General features: G+C 39.8%; 1 protein-coding gene across 4 annotated transcripts in view; it reads right to left on the bottom strand.

The window, feature by feature from the left end:
- Positions 1–27,152, bottom strand: part of SHANK2 (SH3 and multiple ankyrin repeat domains 2) — a 480,993-nt gene that overhangs the window by 389,340 nt on the left and 64,501 nt on the right. For all 4 annotated transcript variants that reach the window (XM_089521401.1, XM_089521400.1, XM_089521399.1 and 1 more), the window contains exons 3-8: positions 25,995–26,198; positions 21,735–21,806; positions 18,841–18,949; positions 18,514–18,665; positions 16,438–16,605; positions 3,708–3,824 (exon numbers count right to left, since the gene is read on the bottom strand). In XM_089521401.1, the coding sequence (XP_089377527.1) occupies positions 3,708–3,824; positions 16,438–16,605; positions 18,514–18,665; positions 18,841–18,949; positions 21,735–21,806; positions 25,995–26,198 (822 nt within the window). The remainder of the gene's footprint in view (positions 1–3,707; positions 3,825–16,437; positions 16,606–18,513; positions 18,666–18,840; positions 18,950–21,734; positions 21,807–25,994; positions 26,199–27,152) is intronic.

The raw sequence follows: 27,152 nt of genomic DNA on the forward strand, positions 1-27,152 counted from the left end.
CCTCGTCCCGACTGACAGCGATGAAGTATCTATTGGTCTCGCTGTCATAGAAACAGTCCGAGTCCTCCCAATGGTGGACCTGGGCATGGTGCACCTAGAGTTGAGGAACATGTGTTGGGGAGCGCCAACAAGGCAATGGAGAAGCAGACCGAATGTCGTCATCAGGGTGATGAAAGGCCAGCGTTGCCGGCAAAGTAGAGGCCGGGACCGAGGCTGGTACCGAAGTGGCTCTTGGAGAAGCGAGGGCTGGAGGCACCAGTTCGGCCTGTGCAGGTACCGAAGGAGATGAAGAAGACGTAAGGTCTCTGGGAGGTCGAGGAGTCTCCGAAGACTGTCGGTGGGCCTTCTGAGACAAACTCTCAGCCGACTTCGAGTGGGACTTCTTATGGGCTGGCATTGCCGAGGCCTCGGTATGAGTCGAAGCTTTCGCCTTCTTAGCGGCCACGTGGGGGGGAACTGTCTCCCGCGTCCGAGGCAGCGTGCCTCTTTTTGGAGGAGGATTTCGAGCTCATGTCCTTACGGGAGCTCACTTCCTGGGCCGAACTCTTATCGGAGCCTGGCTCCTTGGTTCTAGCCTTATCCTTTTCTGAGGATTTCGGCTTCGAACCAGCTCCATCGGCTGCTTGCCTTTTCAAAGGCTTTTCGGCGGTGGTACTTGGCTCAGTGATGGAGCTCTGAACCACAGTGGCACTAGGCTTAGTCTTGACGCCTTTGGCCACAGGCGCAGAAGCGTCTGGCCTCGATTCTGAAGCCGCGGGCACCAAACCTGGTTTGTATGTATCCTGAGGCTTAAGGACACCTTGAAAGATGACCATGATCAACCGGGAGTCGCGGTTCTTTCTGGCCTGAGGGGTGAGGGACTTGCATAACACACAAGCCTTGGTATTGTGGTTCTTGCCCAGGCAAAGGAGACAAGAAGAGTGGGGGTCTTGTACCGGGATCTTACCCCTGCAGATGTCACATTTCTTAAACGGTGCCGGAGACATTGTCAAGCCAAATCGAATTCCAAAAAGGAGTCAAAGATGCACCGATGGTCAACAATACACGGGGGGGGGGGGGGGGTGTCAGAAGAAGAATGGTCAAGAACGGTCCGAGTCAAAGTCCAGTGAACAAGTTCGAATAACACAGAGCAAAGTTCCCCATGCAGCTAACGTGGCGGAAAGAAAGAACAGGGGAAAGAGCGGGAACGCCAGGGGCTTATAAGGGATGGGCAGAGCTACTGCCAAAAAGTTGCAAAGTTAACTTTACCCAGTGATTCTAGAAGTTTTCCGAGCAGCACTGCGTAGGCGCAGTACAATCCATTTGTATGATTCGCAGAGACCACGAAGAAGAAGATGTGATATTCCAAATAGTACTAATATGCAATTCCCATCCTCTACCACCATTGGTTAGAATTGATAAATCAAGAGGTCCTATTCTCAAATAGATATATTCTAAGCCTGAGTTTTAAATATATGGCTCCCATACCCAGCAGCAAGAATTTTTGCAGCATCAGTGACAATTGAATCCAATCCTGAGTATTCTCCTCTTTATACACTACTGTGCCTTTGCAAACGGTCAATTCCAAACTCTCCAAAGAGACAATATATGCAGAGTTTTATGCTTGTTAAAGTTCCGAATATGATTGGCTTTATGTGGGGCAGATGCTACTGGAAATCAGTTTGCACAGGTGCCATAACATTATAAATTGGCTCTAAGTGTTTACAAATATATTACACATATGCAGAATTGTAAGATTGTCAAACAAGAACTCAGATAGTATTACAACAGCCAAGTAAGCAGCAAAATTACTAAAAGAAGAAAACACCTTCAATTAAAGAAAAAGTTATGATTGGAGCTATGAACAGAAAGCAAGAAAATCTCAATCGCCCTCCCACCTGGGCTAACTCAAAATATGGGCTCATTGATGGGGTTCTCCAGCATCTTAATATTCTCCCCCATGATATAAATACTACATCTGCCCATTTTACAGCGCCTCATGCTTCTGAGGCTTCTAGATTTCCCTCCAATTAAAAAAAAATGAGCTAAAAAGGTAAAAACAAGTTTTCACACGCTTATTGATGGCTGTATTTTATTCTTTAAAATGGTTTTATGAATATGAACGATCGCACTTCTTCCCAGTAATGAAACAATGGTAGTTCTTTGACATCAAGTTGTAATGGGTCAGTGTATCAAAGGCTGGGATACCCATTTTATTGTCAAGTCAGGTGGAAGTTCAGGTGGAAACAAGGACCATGAATGCATTTGGAGATGGCAATACGAGGTCAACTTCTAACTTTGCTTTTACCCTGTGTTCTCTCTCTCTCTCTCTCTCTCTGTGTGTGTGTGTGTGTGTGAGAGAGAGAGAGAGAGAGAGAGAGAGAGAGAGAGAGAGAGAGTGTTTAGGGAATCAAACAGACCTTTTGTGTTTTCTTAGGGCAGATGTTAAAGTGCAAGAAGGGTCCAATCAATGTGTTCATGCTCTAAGGAAGCGGAGTGGGGTTGATCTGTGATATGACTTTCCCTTTCTTTGAGGGAATTTTCCTTATTTTTAAAATGTAGGAAGAGATAAGGAGAAAAAAATAATAATGACTAGAGCAGTAACAATAAAGAAAGGTGGAGGGATGCAAATAATGGAATTAGTATTTTTCTTCATCCTCAGTGGCAAAGGGTGTATAGCCAGCCTAAGGAAGAGGTCAAATGCTATGAAATTGTTTTTTCATTATTTTGTTTACACACAAAGGGATTTTTTTCATATTAAATAAAAGGGTTTACACAGAATATAATATTTTTGGATAAAAGGAATTATTTCTGTACAAAATTTTGGTTTTTGTACAAACCCAGAATGAAATAAGCAAATGTTTTCATCCTGCCAAAGTGAATATAACAACTTGGACTTACTGTACAAAGGAAACCATAGCCCCCTAAATGCTCGTAGACTACATCTCCTATCACCCTTAGTCACCATAATCAGTGGGGAGGAATGCAATCCAATAACATCTGAAAGGCTACATGATTCCACTTCTACTCTAAGGAAATTACACCCACTCACAAAGGAGAGGGAATTACTAATGCCTTATAAATCTTTCTTTCAAACAGCGAAGGCCTGGCTGTTACAAAACACTATTGATAAACATGTCTTCATAAGGTGTTGATGCTCAATGTTGCTCTCCATAAAACATTCAGTTGGCCCTCTGTATACGCACATTCAGCACCCACAGATTCAACCATCCACCGCTTGAATTTTTTAAAAAACCAAAAAGCAAATCATGATTTTGCCATTTTATATGGCAGGGGGTTGGACTGGATGGCCCTTGTGGTCTCTTCCAACTCTATGATTCCATGATCTATGATCAGGTACCATTTTGCTAAGTGATTGTATGAAATGGGACACACAAAGGGGTTTGTAATCAAACCTCAGCAGAAACAAAGGGCCTGCTGTATTGCAGGATCAGAAAATAATCAGCCAAAAACCTGAGGCTTGGGTTTCAGTTTTCACTCAAATAATTTCACTCTGTATTATCCAAATAGATACAAGGTACAAGCCGAGAATTCAAGGTTTCATGATGTTACAGCATAGAGAGATTGAATGTCAGTAAATTAATGATATGTGTTTTTAACTGGATAAAGTCTGATTTTTTAAAATTATTATTGTAAGAGATCTTGTCTTATAAACATTTACTGAGAATAATTTCTGTTGCATCTGCAAGGAAACTCTAGTCACTAACCTGATTGTAAAGTGCACAGATATGCAATGCTGTGTTTCCAGAAGCATTTTGTGCTCCCATATCGGCTCCATAAAACAGAAAATGTTCTAAATGCTGGACATGTCCATATCGACAAGCCTATGAAGATTTTAAAAAATCATAATTTAATTAGAAAAGACACACTATGCAACATAATTTGATTCACATCTGAGTGTTAAGTAATATGAATATAAGCCGTCTACACAGGGAACTGCATGTGACAACAAAATGTATAATAGCTTCATACTGCATCCTTAAATGGTTATTTCTTCTTATTTTTCAACAATGCCTGCTGCATTACTGATATCAGGAGGCAGAACATCTGAATGACTTGGGTCTTGGCTGCACAGGCCCGTTTTCTACCCACTTCCTGCCCCCCTGGGTATGCGCTGTTTAAATTGCTTGAATGAGGTCCCATCCCAAACCTGTTACTTCCATACCTATAATGATTTAAATAAACTTTCATTTGGCTCTGAGTTTTCCAGGAAAATTTGGAATACTGTGCAGCGCTGACAGGCAGTTGTTCACCTGTACCCCCTACTGCATCACCTGCCATCACTGGCTGTCACATCCTCTGAGGTCAAAGGGAGGTGCCCAGTCATGGGACAAAGGTGGATGCCTCCTTCTTCCTTCAAAGGACACAACTTGTGGGAGCAGTTGTGGTGGGCAATGCAATGGAGCATGACTAAGTGAACAAGCCACCCATCATCATTGCAGCATTGACAGTTAACAGGGGAAGATCAGGGCACTCTGGGGCCAGGATACTCCAGGGGCAGCCTTGATTTTCCTGCCCACGCAGACAAGGCCCTAATCATGAAAGAATTAGATAACTACGTCAGAAGGGATTCAGCAGCTATATCATAACTTGCCATTGCTTGAACGGTTCTATTCAATACAGAAAAACATATACACTAAAATTAGCAAAATCCAGCATATCTTCCTAGTTCCTTCTATCAGGAAGTCATGTGGTAGCATAATCATTTTCTAATAACAAATTGTAATCAAACAGCTAGCCTTGTTAACTCTTCAAAATTTGGCAAGCAAGTAAATTAATGCCTGTCATATTAATAGACTGTGCTGAAATAAAATATTGGCTTTATCTAAAATGGAGCACTTTAAAATAGCACCAAAATAAACAGAAGATCATTATTATAGGCATCTGGAGAAGAACTATCTGTTTTTCAAATGCTAAAAAGTAATTCAGGTGCTTTATCATAAAAGCCAATAGCCTGTTGCACCTGAAAGAGTGAAATGTTTATTTCCATATTACTTTGAGGACAAGTCATAACAACTCTGTTATTTCTATTGTAATAAAAACAGCTAGTCTAAGGCACTTTGTGCCGGCCTGTGGACAGAGTTAGGGTGCAGCATCTGGATGCCCTAACCCTGCGCTGGTCCACGTCATTACAAGGCTCCATCATTACACTCCTCCGGTGCTGCATCCACATGATACAGATCTTTAGGGTGGTCTATATAGCCCCTAAATCAGCAAAATACTTTTTTCAACAAGGTCTTTCTTGTTTCTGCTGCAAAAGTCTGAAAAGGACATACCTTCCCTCAAAATCATAACCGTAGTAATACCCGCTTTCCTACTTATCAACTGTAAAAATACTATTTAAACATGTATAACATCACAGTAAATATACATGTTAAAGTAACTTCATGATACACTTGATATCCTCAAATATACCACTATCCAAGAGATATACATTGATGCATCTCTGTATTTTTCTTTTTTTTTTCCTGCTGTTGAAAGTACTGCAAAAGAGCAAAACCGATTTAAAATAAATTTAGAACAGAGGGTTCTAATACTCCTTTGACGGAAAGCAAAGAAGACTGTGTAAAGTAGATCATCAGGTTAAACTGTGTTATTACACTCTAAGGATTAAGAGGAAGAACATTAAACACCTCCAGTGATAGTGACAACTATGGATAATTTTATGCCTCTTTGTCTTTTGGACTTATATATTAACTAGTACGCATTAAGCTGGGTTTTTTTTTTATTCTACAGCTGGAGAAGCCATAAAATTCAATTTCCAATCATACTTAACATACAACTATTAGAAGTTTAAACAGCAAAACTAGATATAGAGGTATATGATTCAAGATCATTTCTAGAATCAGATTAACATTTAAATATATATGTAATAGTATTTTTACATATGTTTTTAAAGTAAAATGTATCAATGCACCTATAAAATTGCATTTAGACATTGCATTATAGCAAGGTAATATGCTACAAATCAAGGCAAACAGAATATTTGTTGTCCCTTCATGAGGACAGAGAATTGAATACTGAAGCCACCAGATGGCACTAATGATCACAGTTCTGTATTAAGATTTCAAAGGTACTGTTGAGAAATAGTTTATGTAATGTAAAAAACTTTATCGTTATAACATATCTTCTCAGCAACATAGTCTACAAACTACAAAGATGCATGTAATAGTATTTTAATAATATGTAGAAGTGTTGTTGTTGTAACATATTCGTGATAATTATAGTAAGGAAATGTTCTTGAATCGTATGTAGACAGTAAATTAAAATGAGATGCCACTTTCACTTGAAAATTAGTAATTGCCTTTCTTTTCTACCTATTTATTGGGAATTTCCAAATCCACTTTGCACTTTTCCTCTCCATTGCTGATCTCACTAACTCACTAACTCTATTTGCATGCTGAATTGGGTTATAAAGAGACGAAAATATGAACCCTGCCAACTCCAGTGCCATCTCTCATCTTACAAAGAGAGCAATGAATCTGAACAGGAGACATGAACAGGTGTTCTCAATACGGTTGAGAACCTTAAATAATCAGAGTAACCAACTGCATAGAGATCACCCATATACAGAAGATGGGTAGTTCTAATGCATTCTACTCTTCACATGATGATTAAATGAAGTTCCATAACAAGGACAGAGAGCTTCTGATGTGGGAGAAACCAGGATATGGAATCAGAACAATACTTTGTACTGCACTGAAAAGGAACAATGTGGTGCAGAAACTAACGAAGACTGTAGGAACTGTTAATCTGGTTTGGATCAGCGCTTGGGAGTAACCATTTACAAATAATGTACATGCAGAATGGAGTAACTCCACTCCTTTTGCAGTTATAAGTGTAACTTTTCAGTGACTTTTATCATTACAAGGCGTGGTCTCACAAAATGGAGGGAGATATTTCACGTGGCTCAATGGCTGGCCCATGTGCTTTGATGGTGCTTTATAGCTCTTGTAGTGTTACCACAAAGTAGACAGGAAGAGAGCTTATTTCGTACCAAAGCAACTTGTAGCACAGAGAAGGGTTTAAGTAGCTACCCTTAGGGTGGGGAGGAAAGAAGTGGTCACTGTTTTAAAACTGTAATAATAGCAGTAACACAGGCTTTGTCTGCATTGGCCAGGATACTCCAGGGGCATCCCAGTGCATCCTGGCCTGGAGGCAGCCCTGATCTTCCCTCTTGACCTCCCCAGGGCACTCATTTCACATGGCTGGGCACCTTGTTCTGACCTCAGAACAAGTGACTGTTGACTGCACTGAACATGCAGGGCAGGAATGGTTATAAGGATGTTACACCCTGGTTCTGGTGCTAAACATGATAACTATGCCAGTTGTTGTCCAGACTGTTCGTACCAGAACCAGGGTTTGGGATGTGCATCATCCACACAAGACACCACCAGAGCAGGAGGAAAAAAGAACTGTTGACTCATGTAAACAAGGCTGCAGTGGGGTGAGGGGAAATTGAAGATAAGGAATATAGCACAGTGAGGATATTATGTATGTAATGTTTGAGATTTGGCCACCTGGAGACAAGAGGGGAGGAAGGAACAGGTTAGAATTGGGGAAAGGAAAGAATTGCAACAGTGACAGAAACTAGCTAACCAGACTGGTTTAAGTCTGGAGAAGGCAACTGTGGAAGGCTAGGTGGTCATATTAGTCTCCCAGGAGTGCTTAGAGACTACATCCACCATCACAAATTGATTTTAAAAAATTTAAAAATTGTCCCAAGATGTCCTCTAAGGGGGATTTTGGACATGTTTTTAGGTCTCTTTGGGCCCAAGAGATACTTTTAAACAACAGGTAGCTAGCAAAGTGTGCTGTCCATTTCTGATTTAAGTTATAGAAAAGTCTTATAATAAACGCCTCTGGCTGAGCTAATTCTTTCAGAGGCATTGCTACCATCAGAGACCGAAGAACACACACACCTGTCCTTGTCCTTAACGCTAAACCTGAATGTGGGTGAAAAAAGAGGGATAGGTTGGTTGGCAGAAGCCCATGAGTGAAAATAAATGGTTACCTAGAAGTAGGCACGGCCATTGGGCACAACAGGCCTTGCCATCTGCAGAGGCTTAAATCTACGGATGACAAGCCTGCAGATACCAAACCTACCCCCCTGTATCTTTTTGGTACATTGGACTACAACTCCCATCACTCCAGACAATATATCTGGGCTTACAGTCCAACACATCTGGAGGGAAGAAGGTTATAGAAGGCTGTTATAGAGCAGTTTCCATCTTTGAGTCCCTAAAGGTTCTTGGACTTCATCTAGCATGTCCAATGATCAGTGTTTTAGGAAAGTGTAGTCTAACGACACCTGGAAAACACACAGCCCAAATACACTGTTTAAATTGAATCTAATATAAATTCCACTGATTCACTGAGTCTACTGTAGCTGGAGATGGCAAATGTATTTAAGGGTCCAGAATATTCCTCTTATTAGACTTTTTGCTAGCCAGCTAGTAAACTATTTCCTTTAGTCTTTTATGGAACACCATTAATTTAACATTCTCTTGAGAAAACGGAAGGCTGGTTCTGTGTGTTCATTTTGCTGGGGTGAGCTTTCAAACTTTTCAAATTGTGACCCATTTCTGTGGGTCACTGAGAGGTGGAGCTAGAAGCCTAATTCTAAAGAGTTCTGAGCAGAGGATTTCCAGACCATTCTCTTGAAAAAAGGGAGAGCTAGTTCTCTGTGTTCATTTTGCTGGGGTGAGTTTTCAAGCTTTTCAAATTGTGACCCATTTCTGTGGGTCACTGAGAGGAGGAGCTAGAAGCCTAAATCTACATAGCTCCTAGCAGAGGCATGTGCCTAATGACGTGCAAATTTTCCTTCTGTTTTCTAATAGTCACAGACGTTTTAAAGTACAGAGGACAAGGGGGGCTGGGAAGAGTGTTGTAGAGGGGCTCCTTTAAATTTTCAATTTTGCACTAAACTTTTTTCCTTAAGGGGCTTGTGGGGACTTGAATTTAGAGGAAGTGAGTCAGAGACTTACCTCTGGAAGGAGCTAGTAGCCAGGAGCTCTCTACATAACTATAGTCCCAGTTGACTGAGCTCTTTAACAGAGCTTGGGATCAAAGGCCAAGCCAGTAGGGGTCCTTTACACTTGTGTTTAGCAGGAGAAGCCCACAGTCTTGTTTCAGTGCCTCCTTAAGACTTCTCAGTATGAACACTGAAGGACCGGCTGCAGTCACCTGCAACACTTGTGGGATGTTTGTCTTCTTGCCTACAGATGTGGGGAACTTCACCTGCACTAAGTGCAAGTTGGTAGCCCTCTTAGAAGAGAAAGTAGAGCAGTTGGAGGCTCAGGTAGCTACACTTCAGCATCTTAGGGAGCAAGAGGTTTCCCTTGATAGAACAGACCAAACGATCTTGGATGGGAAACACACAGAGGAGGTTGATGGGAAGGAGGAAGTCATTTCACATACAACAGAAGTAGATGTCTGCAGGAATGTAACACAGAGAAATAGGGAAACCAGGGAACGTTCTGTGAGCTTGCAGCTACAGAATCGATTTGAATCTCTCTCTATTATCAAGGATGATGAGGAACAGCAGCATGCACAGACTTCAGGGACAGAGCAGGGGACCCTGGGAGTACCACCAAAGGGAACAGCTGCTGCTAAGCATTGGAGGAGGTGTGTGGTGGTCGTGGGGGACTCCTTGCTGAGAGGTACTGAACCAGTGGTTTGTGGGCCCAACAAGATGTCTTGGAAGATGTGCTGTCTCCCTGGGGTAAAGTGACAGAGAGGCTGACAAGACTGGTCAAGCCTACTGACAGTTACTCCATTCTTTTGGTTCATGTGGGAACCAATGATACTGCAAGGCACAGCCTTCAGAAAATCATAAGGGATTATGAGGCTTTGGGTAGGAAGTTGAAAGAGATGGATGCACAGGTTGTCATGTCATCTCTTCTCCCAGTCAAAGGGCATGGTCCAGGAAGGGAGAGGAAAATAGCAGAGGTGAATAACTGGCTCTGCAGATGGTGCCACCAAGAACAATTTGGATTTTTGGATGATGGTCTGAGGTTCCATGAGGAGGGACTTCTGGCAAGGTTTGGGTTGCATCTCACACCAGTTGGAAGAAACATTTTTGCCAATAGTCTCAAGAATTTGATCAGGAGGGCTTTAAACTGAGTTTTGTGGGTGAGGGAGACAGTATTCTGGAAAGCAAATGGGTTGGAGAAAATAGTCAAACTGTCATAGAGGGAACAAGACAAACAGTGCAAGGACCCAAAAGTGGGAGGCAAAAAAAAACTTGCACAGGCAGCAAGTAGGGGGGACCCGTGGTCAAAGATGCCTCTACACTAATGCACAGAGCATGGGGAATAAGCAAGATGAACTTCAACTCCTAGCACAACAAAGCAAATATGATATAATAGGCATCACTGAAACCTGTTGGTATGAGTCGCATGATTGGAATGTAGGAATACAGGGGTATAACCTTTTCAAGAGAAGCAGGCCAAACAGGAAAGGAGGAGGAATAGCCTTATATGTCAGGGACATTTACACCAGTGAAGAGATCCAGGACATTGATCCTGGAAGCCAAATAGATAGCATCTGGATAAAAATTAAATGGGAGGGAAACAACAAGGATGTTATGGTGGGAGTCTACTACAGACCCCCAAGTCAGATGGAGGAATTGGATGATGTCTTTCTAGAACAGATGACCACACACACAGAAAGTAGAGATGTAGTAGTGATGGGTGACTTCAACTATCCTGATATTTGCTAGAAGTCAAATTCAGCCAAATCTTCAAGGTCTAGTGAATTCCTCACTTGCCTGGAAGACAATTTCATTGTCCAAAAGGTAGAAGAGGCAACAAGGGGATCAGCTATTTTGGACCTGATCCTAACCAACAGGGATGACCTAGTTAAAGCAGTGCAAGTGGTAGGATCATTAGTTGGGAGTGATCATGTACTCCTGGAATTTGTTATACAATGGAAAGGAGAAGCCAGGCATAGCCAGACATGCATTCTAGACTTTAGGAAAGCTGATGTTAGTAAACTTAGAGAAATACTGGGGGTGATCCCATGGTCAGGAATACTAAAAGAGAAGGGAGTTCAGGACGGATGGGAGTTTCTCAAAAGGGAGATACTGAAAGCACAATTTCAAACAGTTCCAATGATGAAGAAAAATAGGAGATGTCTTAAGAAACCAAGATGAATGACTAAGGAACTTTCAACTGAGTTAGGTTTTAAACGGAACATGTATAAGAAATGGAAAAATGGGGAAATCACCAGAGAAATTCAGACAAATAGCTATCCTGTGTAAGGATAAAGTCAGAAAAGCTGAAGCACAGAATGAACTCAGGCTTGCTAGAGAGGTCAAGAACAACAAAAAGGGCTTTTTTGGATAAGCCCGCAGCAAAAGAAAGAAGAAGGAAACGGTAGGGCCAGTGCATGGAAAAGACGGTAAAATGCAAACAGAAGACAGAGAAAAGGCAGAATTACTCAACACCTTCTTTGCTTCATCCTTCTCAGAAAAGGCAAAGGGAGCTCAACTTGTGGAAAACAGAGCAGAGGACAGAATAGGGGAATTTCAGCACAGAATAAATAAGGAGATAGTACAGGAATACCTGGCTAATTTTAATGAATATAAGTCTCCAAGACCAGATTAACTACATCCAAGAATATTAAAAGAATTGGCTAATGTAATATCAGAACCATTGGCAATAATCTTTGAGAACTCCTGGAGAACAGGAGAAGTCCCAGCAGACTGGAGGAGGGCAAACATTGTTCCCATCTTCAAAAAGGGGGGAAAGGAGGGGCCCAACAATTATCGTCCAGTTAGTCTGACATCTATACCAGGAAAGATTCTAGAGCAGATCATTAAACAGAGAGTCTGTGAACTTCTAGAAGACAATTCCATAATCACAAAAAGTCAACATCGGTTTCAGAGAAACAAGTCATGCCAGACAAACCTAATCTCTTTTTTGATAAAATTATCAGCTTGCTAGATGATGGGAATGCTGTGGATATAGTATATCTTGATTACAATAAGGCCTTTGACAGGGTTCCAATGACATTCAAGCTAATGAAATGTGGGCTAGACAAAGTAATTGTTACATGGATTTGTAATTAGTTGACTGGCCGAAGCCAAAGGGTGCTCAACAATGGCTTCTTTTCATCCTGGAGAGAAGTGACCAGTGGGGTCCCACAGGGCTCTGTCCTGGCCCAGTGCTATTCAACATCTTTATCAATGACTTGGGTGACAGAATTGGGGGCATACTTATCAAATTTGCAGATGACACCAAACTAGGAGGAGTAGCTAATACCCCAGAAGACAGGATCAAGATTCAAAATGACCTTGATAGATTGGAAAGCTGGGCCAAAGCTAACAAAATGAATGTCAACAGGGAGAAATGTAAGGTACTGCACTTAGGACAGAAAAATGAAATGCACAGATATAGGATGGGGGACACCTGGCTGAACGAGACTACATGTGAAAGGGATCTAGGAGTCCAAGTAGACCACAAATTGAACATGAGTCAACAGTGCGATGCGGCAGCTAACAAGGCCAATGCGATTTTAGGCTGCATCAATAGAAGTATAGTGTCTAGATCAAGGGAAGTAATAGTGTCACTCTATTCTGATCTGGTCAGGCCCCACCTGGAATACTGTGTCCAGTTCTGGGCACCACAGTTAAAAAAGGACATTGAGAAACTGGAGCATGTCCAAAAGAAGGCGACTAAAATGGTGAAAGGTCTGGAAACCATGCCCTATGAGGAACGACTTAGGGAACTGGGTATGTTTAGCCTGGAGAAGAGAAGGTTAAGAGGTGATATGATAGCCTCATTTGAATACTTGAAGGGATCTTACATAGCAAGCTTGTTTTCTGCTGCTCCAGAGACTAGGAGCTGGAACAATGGATGCAAGCTACAGGAAAAGAGATTTCATCTCAACATTAGGAGGAACTTCCTGACAGTAAGGGCTGTTCAACAGTGGAACAAACTCCTTCGGAGTGTAGTGGAGTCTCCTTCCTTGAAGGTCTTTAAACAGAGGCTGGATGGCCATATATCGGGGATGCTTTGATCTGGATTTCCTGCATGGCAAGGGGATGGACTGGATGGCCCTTGTGGTCTCTTCCAACTCTATGATACTATGATTCTATGATAACATTTCTTACATCTATGAAACAGCTAAGCGATCATCCACATCACCAGAAAAATAACCCAAAAAAGCCCTTGAAAAACAAAGATCAACAGTAGGTTAAACTACATTAGCTAAATAAAAACTAAGCTAGCAGTAGTGTAGTTGTTTGAGTGTTGGCTGGACATGAGGGTTTGAATCTCCACTATGGAAACCACTGGATGACCTTGGTCAAGTCACATCAGAGGAAGGCAAAGGAAAAACTCCCTCTAAACAAATCTTGCCAAGAAACCTCTTAAGGTTCGCCTTAGAATCACCATAAGTCAGAATGTCTTGAAGGCACACACAACAACAACAACAGTAGAATATCTTGATTTTTTTTGTATGTGTTGCTAAGAAATAGCAGGCAAAAATGTCACTCTTAATTAAAGAAGCTGTTGAAAACACTTGAGCATGGCTATTTATCATAATATTAAAGGAAGATAGGAAAGTTTTTTCTATGTAAAGCTATGAATATAAATGAATAAAAAATTCTTTGAGTAAAAACCAACTTGTGGCTGATGACTTGTTCACTGTGCCAAAAGGGTTCACACCTTCTACAACTGATAAAGAGAAAATGGGATTGCTTTACCCTGTTCTGAACGATGACTTTATTTTTACTGAGTGTGTACTGCTCAATTAACCTACATTCTTGATTTTGTCTCTGGTTAAAACCAGAAAAGACAGCTTTTGAATCCTTTTAATACCACCAAATACAAAAATAAAAAGATAATAAGGTGCACACTGTATAAATGGATAATTCTGAATAAATGTATCAGATTCACCAAGAGCAAAAAAATTCACAATAAAATAAATGTGTATGAGTGCATGCTTGTGTGCATATGTTTGTATGATCTAATTTAAGGTTCACAGTGATTCAAACATTGGTCCTCCAGATGTTTTGGACTTCAGCTCCCAGACTCCCGAGCCGTTCTGGCTGTTCAGAATTCTGGGAGCTGAAGTCCAAAATACCTGGAGGATCAAAATTTAGGAACCACTGCTCCAAGCCAACTTAAGAGTCCTGTAGGTCACTGCACAGGAAAAGCTGCTGCTTTGTCCCAATCTTCATCACAAAAGGCAACAACTTTGATGCTGAGTTTGGCAGAATACGGCATTCAGATGAAACACAATACTGTGTCCAGACTTTCTGTCAATTTCATGATTTGAAGTAGGTTAGAATTTAGTCTGGCAGCCCATATGCTTTGAGATATCAATGTATAAAATCATTTAAGCAGGCTGAGGAAAAATGGTGGAGGTATCTAAAGCCAGTGTTGTAGTGGAATGGCAACTTTCCTTGGACACATGGTTGCTAGTAATGACATACTGAGTACCTGTACTTTACTATTTATCCCTACAAGAATGTATTAAGGGCCCAGTACAAACGGGCGCTTTGTGGTGCCCTGGGGACAAAATTAAGGCTCAGGAGTGTGGAGTATCCACACGCTTCCGAGCCCTAGCGCACGGCTGCAGTGCTATCATGGCGGCCTCCCAGCCGCATGGGACCGTCATGATGATGCAAGCGCAGTGCAGCGTCTGCATATTGGGATGCCGCACCTGTGTCATCCATGCACCACACTGATGGTGGTGGCCGCACCCACCAAAAGAACCCGTTTTTAGCAGGTTCTTTTTTGTGCGGAGAGAGCCCATGCGGTTTGGTTGATGTGGGCTCCATGAGGAGCAAAAACAGGCGGCTCCAGCCTGCCCTTTCAGAGCGGTCTGTCAAGCCCCAATTGAAGGTCTTCTTTCAATTAATAAGGTTCCCTGAGATAAATGTAAGACATACCACAATGGCTGAAAAGCACAACGAGTAGCCGCAACATACCCCTTTCCTTCTACCATACATTACTACAGGCTGAAGTAACGTTGTACTTTCATCAGCACGTTTTTCCATATTGTTATTGTTATGTGCCCTGAAATAAATGTCAGCTTGTGGAAACCCTGTCTTCTTGGCATGATTTATTCAGAGATGTTTTCACAGGGTCCTAGCCCAATACTCAAACAACTACACTATACTGGTTCTTAGTCCTTACCAAAGAGAGTAACAACAACAATAACAGCCCTACTGAACACTTGTACAAAGCTATAGAACAGACATGAGTGAGGTATAATGTAAGCAACCCAGGGAGCTTACATTATCAGGAAAGACAGAAAGACTGTAAACAAACAAACAAATATATATATAATAAAATAAGCAAGCTGTTTTGCATCATGGTACCCAACCAATTCTGGGTGTCCCAGAATTGAAATTCACACCCAGTTTTGGAGCCAAGACTTAAGCACTGCCTATTCCACTGGGCAGCTCAAGGGGGCACCAGATACACTGAAATGAAGTCAGGTCCGGAATGCTTTATCTTTCTAAACAGATGTTTCCACCTCCTAAACGGTGTTCAGTTCTAACATACAGAGGGAGGGAGGGAGGGAGGGAGGGGGGAAGCATAACATCAATATATTTCCTATTGCAACTTCATCACGGAAAGACTTAATTACAGGGAATGGTAAAATGAAGTAAAATGTAATCTTTCTGTTTCTGACCTCAGAGAGAGTGACAAATGCCAACACTGGTGGTGGCAGGCAACATAGCAGGGACGCATGTGTAAATAGCTGTCTAGTGTTGCTATTGAGTGCAAAGGGAACCCGGGGCAGCTCAGGGGCCAAAATATTCCAGGCTGCTCCCTGAGTATTCTGGTCAATGCAGATGAGCCCCGAGTCAGTAAATTTGAGAAAGAAAGCATTTCGACGTAGGACTGTGCATTTCAATACTAAGTCTGAAGGGAGAGTATTTGATACATCCGTAGGGAAAGGCGGGATATAAATAATAATGTTATTATTATGACATCTGAGGAAATTATTCCAAAACTGCCTCTTCACCAAATTCATATGTTGTTTATTGTATATTGTGTATCTTTGTATATCTGGGTTTGAGGTTTTGTTTTCTTTTTGTACAGGTGTAATAGTATTTTCATTTCATTTTATCACTACATTCTACTACATCTCAGTATCAATGTTTTGGGTTTGTTTATGTATTTGCTATGTTTTTATTTTCTGCAAATGAAGTGGATGACAGTGAGGGCAAAACAGAAGGAAAATGGTCTGGAGAAGAGACTGAAACAACCTGTGTATTCTTTTTATAATTTTACCAAAATATATGTTACTTTACTAAAATCAATTTTTATAGCAGCAAACTTTCCTTAATTTAATCAATTCAGCATGATAAACATTCAGAGTTCTTATTTTCTAACAATGTTTAACAAGATAAATGGTTAGATTACAGAAAAAGAAATCCACTAAAAAATACTCTTATAATATGACATTTCCTACCTGGTGAATCTCTTGCCATCCATTTTCATCCTTGCAGCCAACAGTAGCATGTTCATGAAGTAATAGCTCACAACAATATGGGTCACCTCCAACAACAGCAGTGTGATATAGTGGTGTCAGCCCACAGCTATCTTTGTAGTTGGGGGATGCTCCAAGCTCTAAGAGGGTCTGTAAAAAAATTGTAAGTTCTGAAAAATGTGTGAACATCTATGCAAAGTAAACAGGTATTAGCTTTCCCAACACTGAGCCATCCTGATGTGCTGGAATCTAAATGCCATCATTCACAGCCAGCACAGGTACTAGTCATGTTGACTGGGAATGATGAGCATTACAGTCCCAATAGATCTCAAAGGCTGCTCTACATATTTCTTATCTTTTCTAGGCCTAGTCTTAAAATGCAGTGGAAAGCACTTAACTGAGAGTATGTCTCACAGATCACAAGTGAATTATATTTGTTATTCAATAAATATGGAAAGTAATATGCAGTGAGGCTGCTTTTTGAATGTATGTTGACCTATGGTCAACAGAACTTATTTCCAAGTAAATATATTTAAGAGACCCAGCATGGTATAGCAGTTTGTGTATTGGACTATTAGAGACCAAGGTCTGAATTCCCAAATTACAGCAATGACAACTGCCCTCTGAAACAATCTTACCAAGAAAGCCCTACAATAGGATCATCTAAAGGTTCGGATAAGTCAAAAATTACATGAAGGCACACAACAATAACAACATATGTTTAGCACTTGAATATCAGACTAAAATCATATGTACATTTACTTGAAAACAAGTCTGAGCAAAACCAGTAAGACCTATATGAATAAAAGGATCTTGAAAAAATAGAAAATCTGGCAAAATTAAATTAATATGGCAAAAATACCAACCAATATGGAAAGCAAATCAATGGTCCACAGAATGGAAACACTCAGTATATATCCCAATCTCCAAGAATGAGGATATCAGGAATTGCACTTTTGCAACAAAGACTTTTACCATGTATACAACGAGAAATGCTGGATGTCCAAACTGGGTTCAGAAAAGGAGACAATAGATGATATTGCAAACATATATTGGATAATGTAGTGAACCAAAGAATTTCAGATAAAATCAGCTTGTGCTTGATAGATTATAGCAAAGCCTTTGGTTGTGTAGTTCATGAAAAACTATGGCTCACACTTAAAGAAATGTGCAATGAGTAACCTGTACTCAGGACATTAGGGCACCATCAAGACACAACATGGAGAATAAGAAAGGTTTCCAGTAGGCAAGCGGGTCAGGCAAGTCTGCATTTTATCTCTTTATCTATTTAACTTCTATTCTGTACATATCATATGCAAAACTGGATTAGACTCTGAGGGAGGGGGTGTGGAAATTGAAGAAACATCAATAATTTAAGATATGCAGATGACACCATAATTACTATCAGAAAATAGCAAAGACTTGGAATGATGAATGAAGAAAGTTGAAGGGTTAGAGCTTAACACTGGGAGAATAAAATATTGACTATGGATTATTTATATAACTTTAAAGTAAAGGATAAAGATGTTAATATAGTGAAAGATAGGGTCATCATAAATCAAAGTCGACTTGACAGCAATTAACAACAAAACAGTCCCCAAACTATTCAGCAATCCATAACAAAATGCCTCTATAATATGTCCTCCATAAGATGCAAGATGCCCCATGCCAAAATTCAAATTCAAAGAAATTAATTTTTTTAAAGAAATTAATAAATATGAAGGGCAAAAAGAACAAAGAACATTATTAAATATTCTAAAATGATAGCTTACTTGGATAAATTTTCACCATCAAAGTCTGATAAACAGCCATTGTACTATTCTATTTCCCACATTCAAATCTTATATTATCTATTACAAAGATGCAAGATTTCACCTCCCATATTCTTTCCTCCAAAATGAATTATTTGTTGAAAGCAAATGTTAGAATCAAAAAGCCAAAGACAGAAGCCTTTCAGCAAATGCAAATTAAAAGATTCATTTACGACACTAAATTATCTCAGAGATTTTTTCACACTTCTATATAAAACAATATATAAAATTACTCTAAAAGATTTACCTTCAGAATGATTTGGTTCTTGGCTCTAGCTGCTTTGTGTAATGCTGTCATGCCATCCTTGGCTCTGAAATCTAAATGGGCTCCTCCATTTTTCAGAGCTTTGATCACTTCCACACTGTTGTTAAGCTGAGCTGCCAAAGTCAGTGGGGTTTCTTAGGAATGAATAGAAATAAACAGTTGTGGAATTCACATTTTAATTGATTGTTTTATTATGGATCCCCTTCTTAGGTATATAGAATATTATTATTAATTCAACTCCCTTTGTACAGTAAGCATCTGTTACTTTTAATTAACTAACGATGTGTAACACATTTGTCTGTTTCATACCTCCTGTTTCTAAGTCATGATAGTTTGGATCAAGTCCTCGGTCCAACATCTTTGTTAATTTTTCTACTGAGAGGTGATGAACATGGTCCATAAATTTTCGAAAATTAGTCTGAAAAAGAGCATTAGGCCAATTATTTTTACTTTCAAATATAAATTTCTTTTACAGAAAAAATTCTCACCTATTGTCTACCCAATGTTATGCATTGGCATTCTTACAACTGTGCAAAATGAACATAATCAGATGTAAGAGACTGCACATTTTCTAATTCATCACTTGATGTCTATTTCCATTTGGATGTCAAGCCAAGGCAGCAAGGAGTTTATTTCACACATAATATTTATATGTCCTACCATATACTACAAAACTATAGAGAAGTGTAGTAAATAAAATTTCATTAATATTCATAAAAATAACTTCCAGATTATTTTCAGTTTATTTGGATCACAAAGTCTCATATGAGACAAGAGAACACCAGAGAACAGAGCATTTTCTACAAAGACCTGCCCCTACTAATAAAGTGCAGATAGAGCAAGTTGATTTACTGACCAACCTTTTTTCTTTTCCCAAAGAGATATTGTTTGTAAGTCCATACATCTTTGATGCAAACAGGGAGCATACTGAAAACAATCAATTCCCTGAAGACTTTTAAAAATATAATTGCAATTTATACAGATGACAGGGAACTAACAGTATTGTAATTCAGGAGTGATAGTGCCGATCCTGCCAGGATTCTTTTTCCAGAAATTTGGCTGGAGAAGTAATGAGTCTATGTTGCCTTTGGACTCTTCACTCATAATCTGGACTGAAGAAAGACTGAAGGTCCCCAGGTAGATTTGTCACTCTGAAGCAGTTTATTCCCAGAGATTGGTAACCTAATAAAGGCAGCCAGTCCACTAAACATATCAGTGTTTCTGTAAAAGGGAGTCAAACTAATAAAATGAACATAAAGGCCCAAGTCCAACTGAATAAATGGAATTTATATAAGTGTTGATTTACCAATGTCATATTGATTCCAACTCTAGTTGGAACTAAAAATTAGATTTAGGTCAAAAAATGTTGGGGAGGGATTAATTAGGATCAGCAATCCTTTGTCTGAATTTACATGAGCAATTTTAAATGTTCAATCCCATTACAAGATGTAGCCTGATTTAATTTTGGCTATTTGTTTCATTTCTTGACTAACGACCTGCTCTATATATGGTTTGACACTGTGTTTTATTTATACATTGTCCTTCAATTGAATTTTAGCCTCATAAGAATAATTCATCTGTAAAATGGACAAAAGTTTCTTCTGTGACTTTTTTTTTTTTTTTTTTTAAAGGCACGGTACAGAGCACGAAAAAGAGATGCCTCCCCAGCACCTCTCTTTGCTCCGCAGGAGTGCCAGAGTAACCAAATTGTGTGGCGCTGCTGTGCAGCAAAAAAGGAGCACCCAGAAGCAGCTCCTTTTTGTGGTGCCGCTGTGACGTCGCAAAGCACCAGAGACGGTACAGTGATGGCGCTGGTGCACCACGCCATTTGAATGCAGCACAGCTGCGACATCATCACTGCATGCGCCGTCTACTCAACACTACACAGCTGCGGCGCGTCCATGACATGCTAGGGTTGCAGGGCGTGTGCATGTCCCACCCTCGAGCAACCCTAGCACATCATGGGCGTGCCGCAAAGGGACCATCTGTACCGGGCCAAAAATAACAATTCAAAGAATATTTAATTCACTTGTTGCTAATATGCTACATATATGTATCTTCTATGTGTTGTGTACTGATATGCAGTCTGTGTATAAAATCATGATTTAATTACAGATTTTGCACAAAATTGTAGTTTTCCTGTGGTAGCAACCATTATCAATGACAACTAGAAGTTTCAATATCAATTGTAGGAGAAGGTGAATCCATTCTAACTTTAAAAGATCAATCCAAGGTGCGGAACATATTTGGAAAAGTTCTACTCTTGGATAGCTCCTTTAAAATAGACTTAAATGTGGAAGATTCAAAACCTCCCTGACATCTGAACTATGTGCTGCCACTGTTCATTATACCAGTTTGGAATATGGTTGATAATAGCGATCTTATAGCATTTGTGGGGCTAGCCTGGACATGATCTACCTTCTTCTATTACAATTGTACAATTAGACCCACATGGTCTATTCCTATTCAGACTCTTTCTCAAGGTGCAGTCCCAGGAAGAATATGTTGCCTGAAGAAAGCAGCAGTGTACAATCACTGTCTGAACCTTTGAGAATCTTTGGATTATTAGTAATACAGTTGGCCCTCCATATACATGGATTCAACTATCCATGGCGTGTGTGTGTGTGTGTGTGTGTGTGTGTGTGGGTATCTGGGGGACACCATACTAAGAAAATGTACTAAGCCATTGTATTTAATGAGACTTGAGTACCCACTGATTTTGGTATGGGGAGGGGCTGCAACCAAACCCCAGTGGATTCCAAGGGCCCACTGCATTACCACATATAAAATCTTTTAACCATTCATTAAGAAACCAAGCCCTTCCTCCAGTCCATCTGCCTTGGTCCAGGCCTCGGAGGTGGAGAAGATCTGCTAGACCTGACCCTATTCCCCACCGCCACTCCCTTCTCCTTTTGTGTCATGTCTTTTTTAGATTGTAAGCCTGGGGGCAGGGAACCATCTGACTAAAAGATTATATATACAGCGCTGTGTAAATTTACAGCGCTTTATAAATAAAGGTTAATAATAATAATAATAATATAAAATAATGCACGTGCACAGGATCATTTTATAGTAACACCCATCTTGGAATCCACCCTGCATTTTCTTAGCTTGTTATTAAAATCTAAGGACCGAATAAAAAGTCAAAAGGTCTATGAAATATTCTGAGACTACTATGCTTTCTGCTCTGTGGTTCGACATACCTTGGTATGGAGCTTAGCTAGCTGCTTTTCATCAAGATTCAATTGCCTGTATACTCTCTTCTTGTATCGAAACTGAAAGGAAGCAGTATCCAAATGTTACTTTTCATTTAAGAAACTGTGTGTTTGTGGGGGGGGGGGGGGGGAATTAATATTAGTTAATAACAACTGAAAAATCATAAAATGCTTCAAGGCTTAGTTCATATAATTACCAAGATACTAGAACACTTAACTGAATGCTTAAAGTTTAAACACATAAAGACTGGTTTGTATTAGTTGTTCTTTAAAACTGAACTTAATGGCTTGATTTTAATAATCACAAGCAAAACAGAGAACAGAACTTCTTTTCATCTAATTCTAATTTTCAGGCACAATGATCTGCAGAAGTGGAGCATCAATGATAATTATGGTCAGTCATATCCTATCATCAAGGTTTCCATTTCCAGCACCAATCATGATTTCTAATTCTAACTTGCTGGTTGCTCACAAACCATGATTTATCATGGGATTATGACAGTAAACCATAGTTAATCTTCCTTAACTATGATTTGTCATGCATTGAACTTATGAATAACAGACAACATGGGATATTCATTTTAAAAGTACAAGTACCTTATTGTAATTGGATTTTGAATTTTATATTTTGTTGGTACAGACTATGGTGCAGTACAGGCCGCAGAAAAGGGGCGGTCCGCAGCTGCCCCTTTTCTTGCCGGGTTGGAGGCAGGGCAGCCTCACCGGCAGCCCCTGCGGCCTCAACCCGACACTTTTCCAGGCCACGGAGAAGCGGAAAAATGCCCTCGGACACCCTGACAGGCATGGGGAAAAGGAGAAAGGGGCCTCCTGGCCCCTTTCTCCTTTGCATTGCTGGCATGGCCATGTAGAAGCCGCGCCAGCGATGTGTGCACACAGAAGGAGCTCCGTTTTGGAGCTCCTTCCCACAACACCGAAAAGTACCCCAAGCGCCCTGTAGCGCCGTGGTGGCATCACACACGCGCCGGTCCATGTGGAGGTGGCACATGTGTGACGCCATCATCACACGCGCTGTATGGACAGCACGCTTCCAACATGGTGTCGTCTATACAAACTAGGGCTGGGGAGCATGCAGATGCTGCTCACTCCTCAGCCCTAGTTTTGGCCTGAGGGCCACCATTTGAATCTCCACTCTCTACAGAGGTGTTCTGTAGGATTCTTATAGATGAAAAAGATTGTGAAAATTCTATGAAGAAAAATGTGGTAGCACAAGAAAATAGACAACAGAAGGATTCATTTTTTCAATAATGTTCCTTGCTCTTGGCTTTAACCACACAGATCTTAAGCTAAATTGCTCAAGCACTCCATCATTCTAATCATGTGTCTAAGGCCTAGCAAACAAAAAGATGGTGGCTTCTGCCCAATTTGGAGTTCCAACATTTAAAAGATGGCTACATTCTGTTTTTATAAGAAGTAATAAAAAGTCTATCAGAAATAAAAAATTAACCTGTTAAAAGGAACAAAATCACTGACTTTTTCAGCACAGTTGAAAGAGAATGAAGAATTGCATGTTTTGTTACCTAGTTGAAACTGGGGGTGGGGGGGGGGGGTGTTGAACTAAATACACCTAGACTACTGTCCTGAAGTGTGACATATCAACTCTTATATATTTCTCTAAAAAGGGAAAACAGAGCAATTCTATATTATTGTTATTTTAAAATAATCTTGGATTTTTTAAATAGATTTTCTCATTAAAATTCTTCTAAACCAGTAGGCTAAACCAAGATGAAAAGAAACCTCTGTTTGCCACTTGGGATTCAAAATGATGAGGAAGAAAATGATGGTTCAACATATTGATTGAGCAATATATCTTTACTATATATATGAATCCTGAGTGATGACTATTACTTTTACAGTTGACCCTCCATATCCACGGATTCTTTATCCACCAGTTCAACTATAGACAGCTTGAAAATGTTCCAAAAATATATAAATTCCAAATAACAAACTTTGATTTTTGCTATTTTATATAAAGGATACCATTTTACTTTCATTGTATATAATGGGACTCTCCTCAACTCTAAAACTCTAGTACAGTCACATATAGAAGCCACACTTTTATTACCTATAAAACCCTAGATGGCTTGTGTCCAGCTTACTTGAAGGAATGCCTCCTCCCATATAATCCTTCCCGCACACTCAGGTCCTCAGGGATTGGGAAGAACTTACTACAGCCAAGAAAAACTAGACTGGTGGTGACTTCGCAGAGGACCTTCTCAGTTGCTGCTCCAAAAATTTGGAATGACCTGCCGGAAGAATCACCAGATCACACCCCTCGATGCTTTTAAAAAGGTGATTAAAAACTATCCTCTTCCGGTGGGCCTTCCCAGACTGACCTCTGCCCAGAACTGAATTAATTGCCCATTTGATCTGGCCTCCTAGGTACTGCCACTATTATTAAATTGTTTTTAATTGTTTCTGTAGTTACATGGATTTTGTTGTTTAATTTTGTATTGAAGGGAAGGCAGGTTGAAGGGTGGGGGGTTGGGGGTTGTTTTTCTTGTCATTATTTTCTGTATTTGTTTTAATTCTTGCTGTTACCCACCTTGATCCTCAAAAAGGAGAGGCGGGATACAAATAAATAAATTTATTATTATTATTATTATTATTATTATTATTATTATTATTAAGCTAAGTAATTAGAACAGAACTGGACACAATATTCTAGGTGAAGTCTGACCAAGGCAAAATAGGGTGGTACTGTTACTTCCCTCAATCTAGATACTATACTCCTATTGATACAGCGTAGAATTTCTGAGATGCCACATCACATTGGTGGCTTATCTTTGCCTGTGCTCCACTAAGACTCACAGATCCCTTTTGCATGTACTGCTGTCAACCCTGGTGGCAACTATCTTATATCTGTGCATTTCATTTTTACTGGCAAAGTGTAGTATCCTAAATTTCTCCCTGCTGAAATTCATTTTGTTCATTTTGGTCCAACTTTCTAATCTGTTAAGGTCATTCTGAATTCTGATCCTGACCTCTGGGGTATTAGCTAATCTAATTTCTAATGTGGTGTCATCTGAAAATTTGATAAGCATGCTCTCCATTCCATCATGCAAGTCATTGATAAAGATGTTGAATAAAACTGGGCCCAGGACAGAACCCTATAGCACCTTGCTAGTCACTTCTCTCCAGGAACAGGGGGAGCCATTGGTGAGCACTCTTTGGGTTTGGTTGATCAATTAATTAAAAATCCACCTAATGGTCACAATGTCTAGCCCACATTTTAGCGTTTTTACAGGGATGTCATATGGGACCTTGTCAAAGGCCTTACTGAAATCAAGATACACTACATCCACAGCATTCCCTTTATGTCAATCTTGTGACTCTATCAAAAAAAAAAAAAGAAAGAAAGAAAGAAAGAAAGAAAGAAGATTAGTCTGGCATGACTTGTTTTTGACAAGTCACGCTGACTTTTAGTAATCACCGCATTCCTTTCTAAGTGCTTACAAATTTCTGTTTAAATGGGTATTAAATGGACAGCAATTATTTGCATCCTCTCCCCTCCCCTTTTTTTTTTTTTTTTTTTTTTTGAAAGCAGGGGACAACATTTGCCCTCCTCTAGTCGGCTGAGATCACTTCTGTTTTCCCAAACAAATTTATTGACAGTGATTCTGATATTACTTCTGCCAATTCTTTTAATATCCTGGATGTAGTTCATCTGGCCCTAGAGACCTGAATTCATTTAGAGTAGCCAGGTATTCCTATACTACCTCTTTACCTATTCTGTGCAGCATTTCCCCTACTGTCATATCTCCTCCATTTTCCCCAGGTTGATCATTGTTCTCCTTTATCAGAGAAGACCAAGGCACAGAAGGTGTTGAGTATTTCTGCCTTTTCTCTGACCCTCTTAGCATTTCACCATCTTCCCCATGCAGCAGCCCTATCATTTCCTTGTTCTTCCTTTTTCCTACAGACATAACAAAAAAAAGCTTTTTAAAAAATTGTTTTTAACCTCTCTAGCAAGCCTGAGCTCATTCCATGTTTTAGCTTTTCTTATTTTCTCCCTACATGATCTTGCTATTTGTTGAATTCTTCTTTGGTAATTTCCCATTTTCCCTTTTCTTGTACATGCTCCTTTTGAGTATTCCTGATCATGGGATCACTACCAGTATTTTTCCTAATTTTACTGAAATCAGCTTTCTTAAAATCTAGAATGCATGTCTGACTATGCATGATATCATGATATCAAAAGATTAAGTAAAGGATTGTTCATTAAAGTACCTCCAAGGATGGAACTCCCTTATTTACAGGTTGAGGGTATTCCATAAGAAGTCTTTCCTCATCCAAAAATTTCCCATCTCTCCCATTGTTTGCAGGCTGGAACAAGCCATAATTGAGAACGTCTTTCAAGCTTTGATTCAATGTGCAAAGAATTCGTTGTTTTGCTACCCAAACTGATGCTTCAGGATTGAATCTAATACATTTCTGTAAAACAACACATAAAAAGAACAAACAATAAGACAATTAGTATACACAAAATATAGTGATTCACATGAATGATACGGACATTCCTAGATCAGATTCATCAAGGTTTTTTTATTATTTAATTCAAATACAATTTAAATCCCCTTAAAGATTAATATTTCATAATAGATTTTCTTATTTCCATCAGAAGACTTTTTTTAATCACATTCTATTTACATCTTCACAGTTATACTTTCTAACCCAGTATATATTTTCTATGTCAAAATATACACTTCTTTGTTCCAACTGCAGTACAGAGAAATAGTGCACTGAAATAGATACAGTGTCTGTCCCAATTAAAATCTGGATTCAAATCTGGTTTTTGCCATAATGCTTGTTAGGTGAACTCTCACCCTAACTGCTAACTCTTGTGAAGATAAATGTGCACTGACCATATATACTAGCAAAAAATCATATGTAATAGAAATGCAATGTATTAGAAATGTAATAATATATTGGTACATGTAAACAAATGCTGCCACTAGTGATCGCTTATAGTACAATCACGTATGATGACATTTGCAGGAACATATTCTTCTAGTACAGTAAAACTGTAAAAGAGTTAAGTAAAAGAAAATTAACATGTGCTTTATAGGCTATAGCAAAGCCTTTGACTGCATAGGTAATGAAAGGCTATAGAACACCCTAAAAGACATGGGAGGGCCAACACATCTGATAGTCCTGATGAGGAATCTGTACTCCAGACAAGAGGCTACTGTCAGAACAGGTCACAGAGAAACAGAATGGTTACCAATTGGCAAAAGAGTCAGACAAGGCTGCACTTTACCCTACCTGTTCAACTTATATGCAGAGCATATTGTAAGAAAAGCAGGCTTGGGCAGAGAAGAAGGAGGAGTGAAAATAGGAGGAAAGAATAGCAACAAAGAACAGCAGATGACACCATAATACTAGCAG

This window comes from Sceloporus occidentalis, unplaced genomic scaffold (assembly GCF_023333645.1).
Source record: "Sceloporus occidentalis isolate IW3139 unplaced genomic scaffold, rSceOcc1.0.p SCAF_4, whole genome shotgun sequence".
NCBI classification, from domain to species: Eukaryota; Metazoa; Chordata; class Lepidosauria; order Squamata; family Phrynosomatidae; genus Sceloporus; species Sceloporus occidentalis.